The 13,191-nt window shown below is 41.1% G+C and overlaps 1 protein-coding gene and 1 pseudogene across 2 annotated transcripts; one reads left to right on the forward strand and one right to left on the reverse strand.

Annotated features, from left to right (window-relative positions):
• Positions 1-3,655: 3,655 nt before the first annotated feature.
• Positions 3,656-6,107, reverse strand: LOC124010837 (annotated as a pseudogene).
• A 2,937-nt stretch (positions 6,108-9,044) lies between these two features.
• Positions 9,045-12,165, forward strand: LOC124010895 (heterogeneous nuclear ribonucleoprotein A0-like). Of its 2 annotated transcripts, none has more exons than XM_046323662.1 (2): positions 9,045-11,474; positions 11,803-12,165. In XM_046323662.1, exon 1 carries the CDS (start codon positions 9,120-9,122, stop codon positions 10,050-10,052), a length of 933 nt encoding a protein of 310 aa, XP_046179618.1. In that variant the 5' UTR covers positions 9,045-9,119; the 3' UTR covers positions 10,053-11,474; positions 11,803-12,165. The 2 variants fall into 2 exon arrangements, with proteins under 2 accessions (XP_046179618.1, XP_046179619.1); XM_046323663.1 differs by having other exon boundaries at positions 9,045-10,228.
• The last annotated feature ends 1,026 nt before the right edge of the window (positions 12,166-13,191 follow it).

The raw sequence follows: 13,191 nt of genomic DNA on the forward strand, positions 1-13,191 counted from the left end.
AGTGCATCTAAATATTTTAAGTGGGGGGGGGGTGAGAAGGATTACTTTATCCTATCCTAGGTATTCCTTAAAGAGGTGGGGTTTCAGGTGTCTCCGGAAGGTGGTGATTTACTCCGCTGTCCTGGCGTCGTGAGGAAGTTTGTTCCACCATTGGGGAGCCAGAGCAGCGAACAGTTTTGACTGGGCTGAGCGGGAACTGTACTTCCTCAGTGGTAGGGAGGCGAGCAGGCCAGAGGTGGATGAACGCAGTGCCCTTGTTTGGGTGTACGGCCTGATCAGAGCCTGGAGGTACTGTTCCCCTCACAGCTCCGTAGGCAAGCACCATGGTCTTGAACAAATTTGTGCACAACATTTGAGAGAAATAAGCTTTTTGTGCGCATGGAACATTACTGGGTTCTCTTATTTTAACACATGAAACATCGTACCACTTTACATGATGCGTTTATATTTTTGTGCAATATAATTTAATTCTGGCTTAATATATGATGACTATACAACTAAAAAAACTTTCTCAATGGGTCTCCTTGTTGTGTGTGACATTGTGTTAGTTATCATCTAAGTACTAAGTGATGATAGAGCACTTCCCAAAACTGCCCATAGACTAATTTAACAATACATTAAAAAAATGCTAATTGACTGCTTTGATATCAGATAGGGGTTAAAAAGCATCTCACCAAATATTTCATTTGAAAATTTAAATGAGATTAAATCAGACTCAAATGCATATTTTCTGGTAATTGTATTAATATATTTACAAACTGTTAAAATATACACTGAGTGTACAAAACATTAGGAACACCTGCTCTTTCCATGACAGACTGACCAGGGGAAAGCTATGATCCCTTATTGATGTCACTTGTTAAATCAGTGCAAAACAGTGAATACTCTTTCCTGTGACAGCCCTCCCAAAAGGCAGGGGAAGGGTAGGCAGTGGTGGACGAGTGGTGAGAGCCCGAACAAAACCCAGGAAGAACACCAAGAAACCAAAGTTGAACAGCGGAGGACAGACCAGGGTCTGCAGCACCATGGGACACTGACATGGGGGGGGTTGGGGATAGTGGTTGGGGGCTCCTCACAGATGCAGACACACTTGCTGTCTCCAGGCAAGGCAGGGTTAGGTTTGGGGCTGTTGGGGGGGGGTGTAACGGTGGGCCTCTGCTTCCGTTTCCTCTTTCATGTGCTTGGGGAGCTCCATCTCCAGGACCATGGGCTCCTCTTTCTTCACCTCTGGGAGGTCACTAGGCATGTCTATAAGGAGTTTCTCGCAGTTGCGCTTCTGAATAAGATATTTATTCCCTACTAAAAACACAACATCATTGAATTAATACCTCTTACCTATTGTCTAAATGTTTGAAATATGTAAGTAATCACTGCACCTGTGTTCAAGTGAATGTCACTATATAGGCAAATTTACCATTGGGCTCATATTTCCACCTAAACTATTCCACTTTTACTTGCAGCTTGATGTTGTCACTCTGGCTGTTTGAGGGCCCTCACTACACTGAATAGCTTTCTCTCCAGCTCCAGTGCTCTTTGACTCTGAGAGTGACTTAATTATTTGCATGAACAACTCATCCCCCAGTCGTTCTGCATCCTTCCTACACACACAAACATCACAACAATCAAACTCTGACGCAGGTATGACAGCTCCAATTTGTATAGTAAACCTTAAATGCAGACCGTTTATGAGTTAAACTGAAGGCCTTCATCCACTCAGCATGTAAATACTAACTCTACACTAAAACCAGAGATCTCTCATAGAGTTCAAAAGTTGGATTTTCAGGTCAGTGTAGTAAGTCCCGTCCCCACTGTCCATTTCCACTGGGGCTGAAGAGGGCTGTGCCTTCAATGTCATCTGCATAGACAAAGTAACCAACAATTGACATAACTACACAATTACTTCATACTGTGAATCTGTTGTCCTATCACATGTTGTAGTGTTATGGATTTTTATCAAAGTCACCCCAAACAAGAGGATATCACCTCTACTTTCTCTGGGTGACGTAGTTTGATCTTGAGAGCTTCTATCTCACTGTTCTTCTCTGAGAGCATGGACTGAAGGCGCTCCAAGTGAGCAGGGCCTGCCCTGGAGCCTTGCAGCTGCATCATTGTGGCTATCTGAACCCGGAGGGAAAAAACAAGAGGAAAAAGCAGATCAATCCCAAATGCACCTCTGGTTCAGTCTCACATTGTCACGAGGGGTGATTGACTGGAAACATAAGGGAAAGTGTTTTGTATTGTACCTTTATATGATGAAGATGTTGTTCTGAAATCACATGCTGCTTCTGAAGGATCCCATACTTTCTTACTGATCAACTGTCTCTTAATCGCTGCTCGCTTGTCCTCAAGCTAAAGAGAAATGTTGCACCTACCTCTCCAAATAAAGAATTTCCCTTGCTGTTTGGATCTTGTGCCTGTTGCAACACCTGATCCAGTTGAATCTGGAGATCTCGTTGGCCTCCAGGGCTTTCTAAAGCAGGCAAATAGTGTCGTTAGCATGAATGACTATGAATCTAGTGTAACGCATGCATAATATATATATATTTTTTTCACCTTTATTTAACCAAGTAAGCTAGTTGAGAACAAGTTCTCATTTACAACTGCAACCTGGCAAAGATAAAGCAAAACAGTGTGACAGAAACAACAAGAGTTACACATGGAATAAACAAGCGTAGTCAATAACTAAATAGAAAAAAAAGAAAGCCTATATACAGTGTGTACAAATAGCATGAGGTGGTAAGGCAATAAATAGGCCATAGTAGCAAAGTATTTACAATTTAGCAGATTAACACTGGAGTGATAGATGAGCAGATGATGATGATCAGATGATGGTGTGTAAGTAGTGATACTGGTGTGCAAAAGAGCAGCAAAGTTAAATCAAAACAATATGGGGATGAGGTAGGTAGGTGGGCTATTTAAAGATGGACTATGTACAGCTGCAGCGATCGGTTAGCTGCTCAGATAGCTGATGTTTAAAGTTAGTGAGGGAAATGTAAGTCTCCAGCTTCAGCGATTTTTGCAATTAGTTCCTGTCACTGGCAGCAGAGAACGGGAAGCAAAGGCGGCCAAAGGAGGTGTTGGCTTTGGGGATGACCAGTGAGATATACCTGCTGGAGCGTGTGCTACGGGTGGGTGTTGTTATCGTGACCAGTGAGCTGAGATAAGGCGGAGCTTTACCTAGCATAGACTTATATATGACCTGGAGCCAGTGGGTATGGCGACGAATATGTAGCGAGGGCTAGCCGACTAGAGCATACAGGCCGCAGTGGTGGGTGGTATAAGGCACTTTGGTAACAAAACGGATGGCACTGTGATAGACTACATCCAATTTGCTGAGTAGAGTATTGGAAGCTATTTTGTAGATGACATCGCCGAAGTCGAGGATCGGTAGGATAGTCAGTTTTACTAGGGTAAGTTTGGCGGCTTTGTTGCGAAATAGAAAGCCGATTCTAGATTTGATTTTGGATTGGAGATGTTTGATATGAGTCTGGAAGGAGAGTTTACAGTCTAGCCAGACACCTAGGTATTTGTAGTTGTCCACGTATTCTAGGTCAGAACCGTCCAGAGTAGTGATGCTAGTCGGGCGGGCGGGTGTGGGCCTGTCTGCGAAGTAGTTGGTGAACCAGGCGAGGCAGTCATTTGAGAAACCAAGGCTATTGAGTCTGCCAATAAGAATACGGTGATTGACAGAGTCGAAAGCCTTGGCCAGGTCGATGAAGACGGCTGCACAATACTGTCTTTTATCGATGACGGTTATGATATCGTTTAGTACCTTGAGCCTTATCCTAAACTGCTAAAAGATTATTATTTTACTCCAAGGCTTTAAAGCAGAAGACAGCTTCTCCCTCATGCTCTTCTTTCTCAGTGATTCGCTCCAGTTAACATTGAAGGTTTGTGTTGGTCAGCTCCAGATGCTGGTCTTTGTACTGGGCCTCCTGAAGTGCCTGCTCCAAGGTGGCCTGAGTGGACAAAAAGAAAATGGCTACCTATACTGTACCACATGTAATCATTGTTTACCAAGATTTTAATCAGCTATGGATGAACAAATTATTTTTCTGTTTATCCTGAGTCTTTATGGGTCTTTACAGAGTGTAATATTAAATATTTTGTTCACCTCAGCATCCTCCAGCTCCATCCTCTCCTCCTGCAACTCCATCAACTCTAAGGACATGGTTTCATGAGTCCGCTCTGTGACCAAACGCAGGTCCTCCATCTTGTTCCTCCGGGTCTCTGTCTGGAGCTCCAGTTTATGCTTCAGCTGCTTCTCAATGAGCTGCGCCTCATCCAATTCAACTTTCATTTTCTCCACCTACGGCCAAACACACTATGTCTTGTCAGGGAAAACAAATTGACTCAAAAACAACTTGTGATGTCCTTAGCAGAGATGATTTCAGTGTGCAGAATTCCACAACAATTAACTTTGCATTCATTCTTCCTCATCTAGATTCAGCATATCCCCCAAATACTGCAAATGGTGTACAGAGATGTACAGGTAACCCAAACCACATCACTGGCAGCCCAACCTTGATCTTGCACTCATTGAGCTCCATAGCATGGTTCCTCTCCAGCATGGATTCCTGTTTCTCCCACTGCAGCCTCCGCTGGCTGTTGACCAAGTCGTAGTCGGAGCGCAGGCTGTCCAGCACACGGCTTTTCATCCCTCTCCTGCAGAGAGTATTTCTCTTCCTTCAGGGCCTGAGAACCGACACACACGAGACTATAGTCATACCTCTAACATCAACCCACTCTATCTGTGTTCTCATCTTAACCCTGTTTAACATTCTTGTAATATCAGTAGTAACAAGATTCCTGTCATGCAATATCAGGATGATTACACCATTCATATTAGTAGTTTTTATGTAAAGCAGTTGTCTTATTTTGTAATGAGTTATACTGCTTCTGTCATAGCCTATTCATCAACTGTCAAGACAGCTGCCTTTAATGATGTCAGTAATTGCCTAGTGTGAATTATCACCTCCACATTGTTGGTAATCTCTATCCTCTGTTCATCCAACTTGTTCTGCAGATCCAGCTGCCCGTCCAGCAGCTGAAGGCCATATTGTGCTGCTTTCTGCAGCGCACATTCTTCTTCTTTCAACTTGTGTTGTAGTCGCTGGATCAAAATCATCTCCTGAAGTAGACATCGTTCACAATTGAAGAGAAGCAAAAAGAGAGAAACTTAACAGGAACACTTATTAAGGAAGGTGTGGGACACCCATTAAGTCCAGCAATGGCTCATATGGTGTTAGGTGGGATAGTTGTTCAATTATGTAACGCATGTGGGCTATTCTGTGATTACAATATCTGATTTAAATGAACAGAACAAACAAGGATGCCAAATAGATATTAGTCTAATGGTGAACGAAAGACAAACCTGGAGCTAAACCGTGTTGAGAGAACAATAGATAAAGGTTGTAGCTAGCAGTAACTGCTCTATAACTTGGACTCAGTAACTGGGTCCTTTTCAGTAGGCACGAAACTGGATAAAACGATTGTATACATATGCTTTCTAGTGAACAATGAAACATACAACTGATACACATATTTGATCTAATGTTGTTGTTTTGTTTATCTGACAAGCTAAGCTTCATAGCTAGCTAGTAACACGATATCAAGCTTTTTTTCCCTCCTGATATTCAAGTTCACTAGCTCCGTTAGCTAAACTTGTAATCTCGTCCACCAGCCGGCTGTCTCTCTAGCAATCGAGCCTGGGGACACGGTTAGCTAGCTAGCTTGCAAAGTTGCAAGCTAACTGTTGATTGCACAAAGACAGTTATCCTCCGAAAAGTTGTAAGTGATCATATTTGAAGAGGATAACTGTCAAACTGTTTAGCTTGCAGCCTAGCTTGTTAGCATACCTTTCCACATGCGGTCAAAAAGGGCACCGAGACACCACACCTCAAATATTATTAGGTTTTCCACCATTTACGAAACACGATTTGAATTCTGATCCAGCTCCAGCCACAAGCCAAATATCGCGACAGATAATCATACGTCTGTTGCTCTGCCTTTTTAAAAGGATCAATACTTTATGTCAATAATGCACAACGTGTGTTTGAAAATGTTATGAACATATAATACAGTCCACCATGTTTATTGCTATGATTATATTATCCAATAATCTGATGTTATTCTCTCAGTTGTGTCAATGTGTCATTTTCTTGGCTTTAAAAAAGCATGTTTTACTTAATATGAACACGATTACAATACTTACATTGTCTTTCTAACATATCGTATTTTATTCTAGGCATTTGGATAAAGTCATTGAGCCAAACAGACATGGTAAACAATGTAGGCTATGCCTATTGATTTGGTGCTCGAGGTGGTTTGAGCACCAGACACGTTCACATTCATCTCTGGGTGTGACATAAGCTTTGAAACATGTCCAGGGATACATCCCCTGTTGTGGTGGAAATTCAACGGAATATGCAGTCTTTCACCTCATACTGAAATCATGTCCAATCTTCCAAACTATTGCAATCCACTAAAGCTCAGACTATAGTGACTACAGGACCAAACACTAAAATTAAATCAAAGTAGCACACAAACCTCATATAAGAACAAAACCTATGTTAACCCTGTGCCACTTTGTCAACTGGTTTTAGCTACATGTAATTACTCCAAAATAATTTAATAATCTCATCATGAAGGCTTACTATTATACTTATTTAGTAGGTTTAGCAGATCGGATATACTTTTATCTAATTTGTACTGCCTCTTATTGTTGCAGAGTTGCCAAATGTGTTCCACTAGAGGGAAGTATTACTATTCTTTGATATTCTGCTTGATTTTTATATTCTAACCATAAGCTGAAAGAAATAGTTATTTCTTACCATCTAGCCTGGATCTAACTCATGTAGTCTTAAAATAATTGTTTGACAAGGAAATATTGCTGTAAAAGCTGAATATCGGCAGGTAGCCTAGTGGTTAGAGCATTGGGCCAATAACTGAAAAGTTGCTGGATTGAATCCCTGAGCTGACAAGGTAAAAATATGTTATCCTACTCCTGAACAGGGTAGTTAACCCACTGTTCCCCGGTAGGCCGTCAATGTAAATAATAAGAAGAACTTAAATCAACCTGAGGAAGATGATGCACATGATGAAGGCTGCTCATCAGTGAAAATAATAGTTTGAACACTGGTGATACCAAAAGCCTCGATTTAACATCTCCAGAGAATAGGGGCCTCCCAATTCAAACACAAATGAGCAGCAGCATACCATGCCATTGTCTGAGGAGCTGACCACAGACGCTACCTCTGTTGTTGTGCAAATACATCCAATCAGTCTAACCATTTACATCAGGAACAGCATCATTTCAATTTTAGATTATGTAAAGGTTATATGCTATTAAATTATGACTTTTGTTTTATGCACTAGCTCCATAGTGCACCTTGAAAATAAATAGTTTGTTGCCTTTTACTATTTTTCTTCATTTTCCCAAATGCAGTTTAGATTATGTCAAAGTTAAAGGCTAATGTTTTTCACTAACGTCATAGGAAAACTATTAAGCTTAAATGTATAACATAGCCCACCTATAATTTAGCCCAAACAACTACCTCTTTCCCTACTGTATTTAATTAATTAATTAATTTTGCTCCTTTGCACCCCATTATTTTTATTTCCACTTTGCACATTCTTCCATTGCAAATCTACCATTCCAGTGTTTTACTTGCTATTGTATTTACTTTGCCACCATGGCCTTTTTTTGCCTTTACCTCCCTTATCTCACCTCATTTGCTCACATCGTATATATACTTGTTTATACTGTATTATTGACTGTATGTTTGTTTTACTCCATGTGTAACTCTGTGTCGTTGTTTGTGTCGAACTGCTTTGCTTTATCTTGACCAGGTCGCAATTGTAAATGACAGCTTGTTCTCAACTTGCCTACCTGGTTAAATAAAGGTGAAAAAAAAGTCTGTTATTGTTTTTTTCTCTCTCAAATGTTAATGCTTCAGACATCAAGGCACTCTAAACAGTCTTTAACCATACAATAGCTGGTTGGAAGCTGGCTTGGGGTATCATTTTACACTGCAATTTATATAAGCAATTTGAAGGGATACAAAGAAAACAAAAGTAATTTTTATTTGTCACATGGGCCAAATTCAACAGGTGTAGACATTACCATGAAATGCTAATTTACAAGCCCTTAACCAACAATGCAGTTCAAGAAATAGAGTTAAGAAAATGTTTACTAAATAACCTAAAGTAAAAGATAAAACACGAATAAAAAAGTAACACAACAAAATAACAATAACGAGGCTATACAGGGGGTACTGGTGCGGGTACAGGTTAGTCAGGTAATTTGTACATGTAGGTAGGGTTATACAAGGAGGGGAATTTGCTTAAAGTATGTGAATAGGTGGTCGAAATTCACTGCTTTGTGTGATGTATTGTTGTCTCGATCTTCTTGACCTCTGTGCTGTTGACTGTGCCCAATAATGTTTGTACCATGCTGTGTTGCTACCATGTTGTTGTTGTCATGTGTTGCTGCCTTGTTATGTTGTTGTCTTAGGTCTCTCTTTATGTAGTGTTGTGTTGTCTCTCTTGTTGTGATGTGTGTTTTGTCCTATATTAATATTGTATTTATTTATTTTAATCCCAGGCCCCTGTCCCGCAGGAGGCCTTTTGCTGTCATTGTAAATAAGAATTTGTTCTTAACTGACTTGCCTAGTTAAATAAAGGTTAAATCAAATGTAAAAAACAAAGTCAAGTTCTACAGATTTAAATAAGATACTAATTATACAATTAAAATAAACTATTTCCAAAATTACTTTCCAACCCTCAAAAGAACAAAAGATTATCAGTTTATTCACAACAATCAACGGGTTACTAGGGGCTGCGTAAATTCGCTAATCCTCCCTGTATATGAATGACATTGAAAGGAGTACTTCGGAAGTTGTGGTGATCGACAGATCCGATCATCTGCGCAGCGTTTTGCTTCAACCTTACTACCCTCCTGAACAACTCCAATGTCAGGGGCGTAACGGTGATGTTGCTGTAGTCTGACGTCACTATAACTTTGTTATAAATACCGCCTGGCCGCCATTTCCCTACCTCCAAGCTTTGCTGATACAGGTTTTCTGTCGAGCTAGCTACGCAGTATTTTTTGTCAAGAAATGGACGCCGCAAATCAACTTTGCAAACTTTTTGTCGGTGGATTGAACGTAGATACCGACGATGACGGGCTCCGCAAGCATTTTGAGCAGTATGGTCAACTGACCGACTGCGTTGTGGTTGTGAATAAGCAGCTACAGAGGTCCCGCTGTTTCGGCTTTGTTACCTACTCGAGCGGGGAGGAGGCCGATGCAGCAATGGCGGCTAGGCCACATGTCGTTGATGGCACCAACGTGGAGTTGAAAAGAGCGGTCGCTCGTGAAGATGCTGGTAAACCCGAGGCACTCGCCAAAGTTAAGAAAATATTCATCGGTGGACTGAAAGACGACATCGAAGATGAACATCTGAATGATTATTTTTCCCAGTTTGGCGAGATCGAGAAGGCCGAAGTAATCGCGGAGAAGGAAACCGGAAAGAAAAGGGGTTTCGGCTTTGTTCACTTCACAGATAACGACTCGGCCGACAAGGCTGTGGTTGTGAAGTTCCACACCATCAATGGGCACAAGGTGGAAGTGAAGAAAGCCCTCACCAAGCAGGAGATGCAAGCTGGTGGTGGCGGCAGGGGTGGAAGAGGGGGGAGAGGCATGAGAGGAGGACAAAATGGCTTCGGTGGCGGCAGAGGTGGTTACGACAGCTACGGGGGCGGTTTCGGTGGGGGCTACGGAGGCAATAGCGGCGGTTATGGCGGCGGCTACGGAAGTGGAGGCTATGGCGGTGGTTATGGAGGTGCAAGCTACGGAGGTGGCTACGGCGACCAGATGGGAGGTTATGGTGGCGGCAATGGCTACAGTGACTTTGGCAGTGGGTACAGCCAGCAGTCCTCCGGGTATGGGCCCATGAAAGGCGGCAGCAACTATGCCGGTAGGAGCCCCGCTCCATACGCCCCCAGAGGCGGTGCGGGTGGCTACAACAGAGGGGCTTATGGCGGCTACTAAACCCGTGGCTACGACAGACTATTTGCAAAGAAATGTCTTTTACACCCTCAACCGTCGGATCGGACGACCTCAAACCGAACTAAAAAAAATTCAGTCATCGGGCATCTGCCATAAAGTACTGGCAAAATGCCGACACTGTGAAACCTAATCATTAAGAAGACCTCAAAACCAAACAGGTAGGAAGATGACTTCCGACCCAGAACCTGATTAGCACGACCAGCTGTTGCTGTAAGAAAAGTTCGATTGCAAAACCCATTTATCATTTGTTCGAAGTTGAGGGCGTGTAGCTGTCGTTAGTTGGCTTGCTTTTTTTTTTTTTTTTTTTTTAGATTTGCGTACATTCGTTTTTGAGTTTAGTCAAGGATTGTTTTGTTTGATACTATATTTTCTCTTATCTACATTTTAAGAAATTAGTTCCGAATTTCCCTGGGGTCTAATCTTTTTTTCAATGTTTGGGGAATGGGACGCATGTGCTATGGAGTTGTATTTATTAGCTATGACTCTGATGTAAATTTGTATTCTATCCACTACTAGCCTATAGGTTTTAGGTGACGCTTAGGTGGTGGGGCGGATCCAGTTTAAACGTTTCATTCTTGACAATGTTTTGTAAATCAACGAAGTACGTCACAGTAATTTCCCAACACACATACATAGCGTCCGCTATCAGCTTAATGTTCCTTTCATTTACTTCAGCAATATCTCATGTATATTGTATAATCTGTCTGAAGATCAAACTACAATTGTTAAGCATTGGTATGCATATGTATGTTCATTTTAAATAAAAAGTTAAACAAACTTAGTTATTTTACTCATTTTACCAGGATGTCTTAAATGGATAGTTCGTGTTTTTGACAGCTTGTACTACTTCCCCAAAGTCAAATCAAGGTATACCATTTGTAATCATCAGCGTCCAGTATGAAGGCAGTTGGTACTTTCGAGCGCCAATACTTCCTTCAAGCTGCACGCAGGTGCATATAAATGGTATCTACAAGTTCATATCAATGGAGAAGTAGTGGGCCTCGTAAAAATCCCGAACTATCCCTCTAAGTCTACTTCTGATTGGTTATATTATGTGACTTATTTTATATATATTTAATATTAGCTTCATGGCGTTTCTTCCATTGCTCTTCCCAGCTAGGGGGGTGAAGAATGGATTGCGGTTAAGTTTGCCCATGACCAATGCATGGAGGCTTTGTTGGTTGGCAATAACATATTGTTCCATAAAGTTAACTGGCTTTTAACTTGTGGACCTGAGGGCTCTCATATTTATCTTTGATTCCTACATTTAGGTGTTCATACTGTTATCCAAGTACGTCAACATAGCAGTAGCAGTTTGACTTTATACAGGGACCCTGTTCTATACCTGGGGTCGATTGTCATAGGACTCTGAAATATCTCTTTAGGATCACATCAGCAAACTAGGTATGTAAATCAAACTGTCTTCACTATGTGTTGGTCAAGTATTAAAGATATGGATTTGAAATGGTACTCAACTGTACTGATTAGGATTAATTTATTGATCGTTTTTTGCATTTATCAGTAGTTGGTCTTTTGCCTTATGCATCTTTTAAGAGGGGATTTTACTGCACTTACTTGGTCCTAAATAATCTAAAATAATGGTCTGAGGAGACTAAGTGCACTTCCTACATTAATGCAAATATATGGAATGGCACATGGTGTTACCTCCTGACTTGGCTTGATGTATTTATCTGCACTGTCTCATTCTTTACCCTTTTCCTCTCTCCTCCAGGTAGCCATGGTGACCTGACTGCCAGGACACCAATCTGGCAAAGCCTTGGTTTCCTTCAGGACTGGGGGATTACAGTTAAGGCTGTCCCACTTCCATGGGTGATTTGGAACCCCTGGACATTCTGCCTAATGTGTGCATTAAAATCTTTATTGTATTTACCAGGTTTCAATAATTGCCAGTGGGTTTTTTCTAGTCAATCTAGGAGGGTGACGTGATTGACTACTTATTCTGTTCTTACCCATTGTAGGAAAGTGGGTCATGCATGTTAGATCATTGCAAACTATGGAAAAATGGACACCAATGGTGGCTTTGTGCTATGCTTTTAATTTGCTGCAATTTAAATAAAACTATTTTTTTTAAAGATTTACATTGTTTTATTGGGACATGTGCAATGGGTTTGAAGGGCAATAGTATTGTATGGTAGGTTTTCCAATGTTCAAGTTACATTTACTGAACGTTGGACATGCAGCCCAATTCTATTACTCCACTAATTTGCTATTTTGAGCAGTCATTAGATCTTAAGTACAGTGAATCTCAACCTCTTGAGCTCCAAAGATGCAGTTCAATGTGAATGCTCTGAATTGGGCTGCCTGTCTCATGCAGTTTGATGCACATTTACTTGTACTGTTAATTCAAATTAAATTTAGGCAGATGTTTTCAGATCTCAAAAGCCACTTAATACTGAAATGGGCCTATATTGCGTGGCATCTGTAGTGTTATACCTCAATCCTAAATGGATAGGAAAGAGACTATTTTCTTAGCAAAATAAATTATATATGCAAATTCAACAGCATTGTGGCATGCTGAGCACTGCCAGGATTATCTGCATGTCCTGTAATGTATTCACATCTTCACACTCACTAATCCCATGTGGCTCAGTTGGTAGAGCATGGTGCTTCCAACAGCCAGGGTTTTTGGTTAAATTCCTACAGTGGACCAGTATGAAAAATATATACTCTTCTGAAGGTAAGATGTTTTTGTCCTCGAATGTTAATGTACAAAACATTACTGCTCTCGTTATAGTTTATGCTATTCTTACTGTAAGACCCCCTGGATAAGAGTGTCTGCTGAATGAATGTATTCAAGTTGCCTATTTTTTTTACACTTGAATATTCAATGCCAGTCTTTTAATGGTTAGGGGGAACAAAGGAGTAACAGATGTAGTTCAGAATGAAAGGTCGTCCACAAATGAGCATCAACCAAAAGTATTTGGCATCAATACTGCTTTGAATGCGCACAGCAGTGTTGTGCTAGAACAGAACTGACATGAATGTCAGGCCAGAGTACTGATGTGAATAAAGACCTGGATTAGTAAAGCTAAGTAGATAATGGATATTCAGATCATTGCATATGAAGAGATTGTATGAAACGAGAAGGAAGAATTTACAA

This window comes from Oncorhynchus gorbuscha, linkage group LG23 (assembly GCF_021184085.1).
Source record: "Oncorhynchus gorbuscha isolate QuinsamMale2020 ecotype Even-year linkage group LG23, OgorEven_v1.0, whole genome shotgun sequence".
In the NCBI taxonomy this organism is placed as follows: Eukaryota; Metazoa; Chordata; class Actinopteri; order Salmoniformes; family Salmonidae; genus Oncorhynchus; species Oncorhynchus gorbuscha.

Coding starts and splice junctions, on each gene's coding strand:
- LOC124010895 (XM_046323662.1), top strand. CDS start 9,120: ATGGACGCCGCAAATCAACTTTGCAAACTTTTTGTCGGTGGATTGAAC.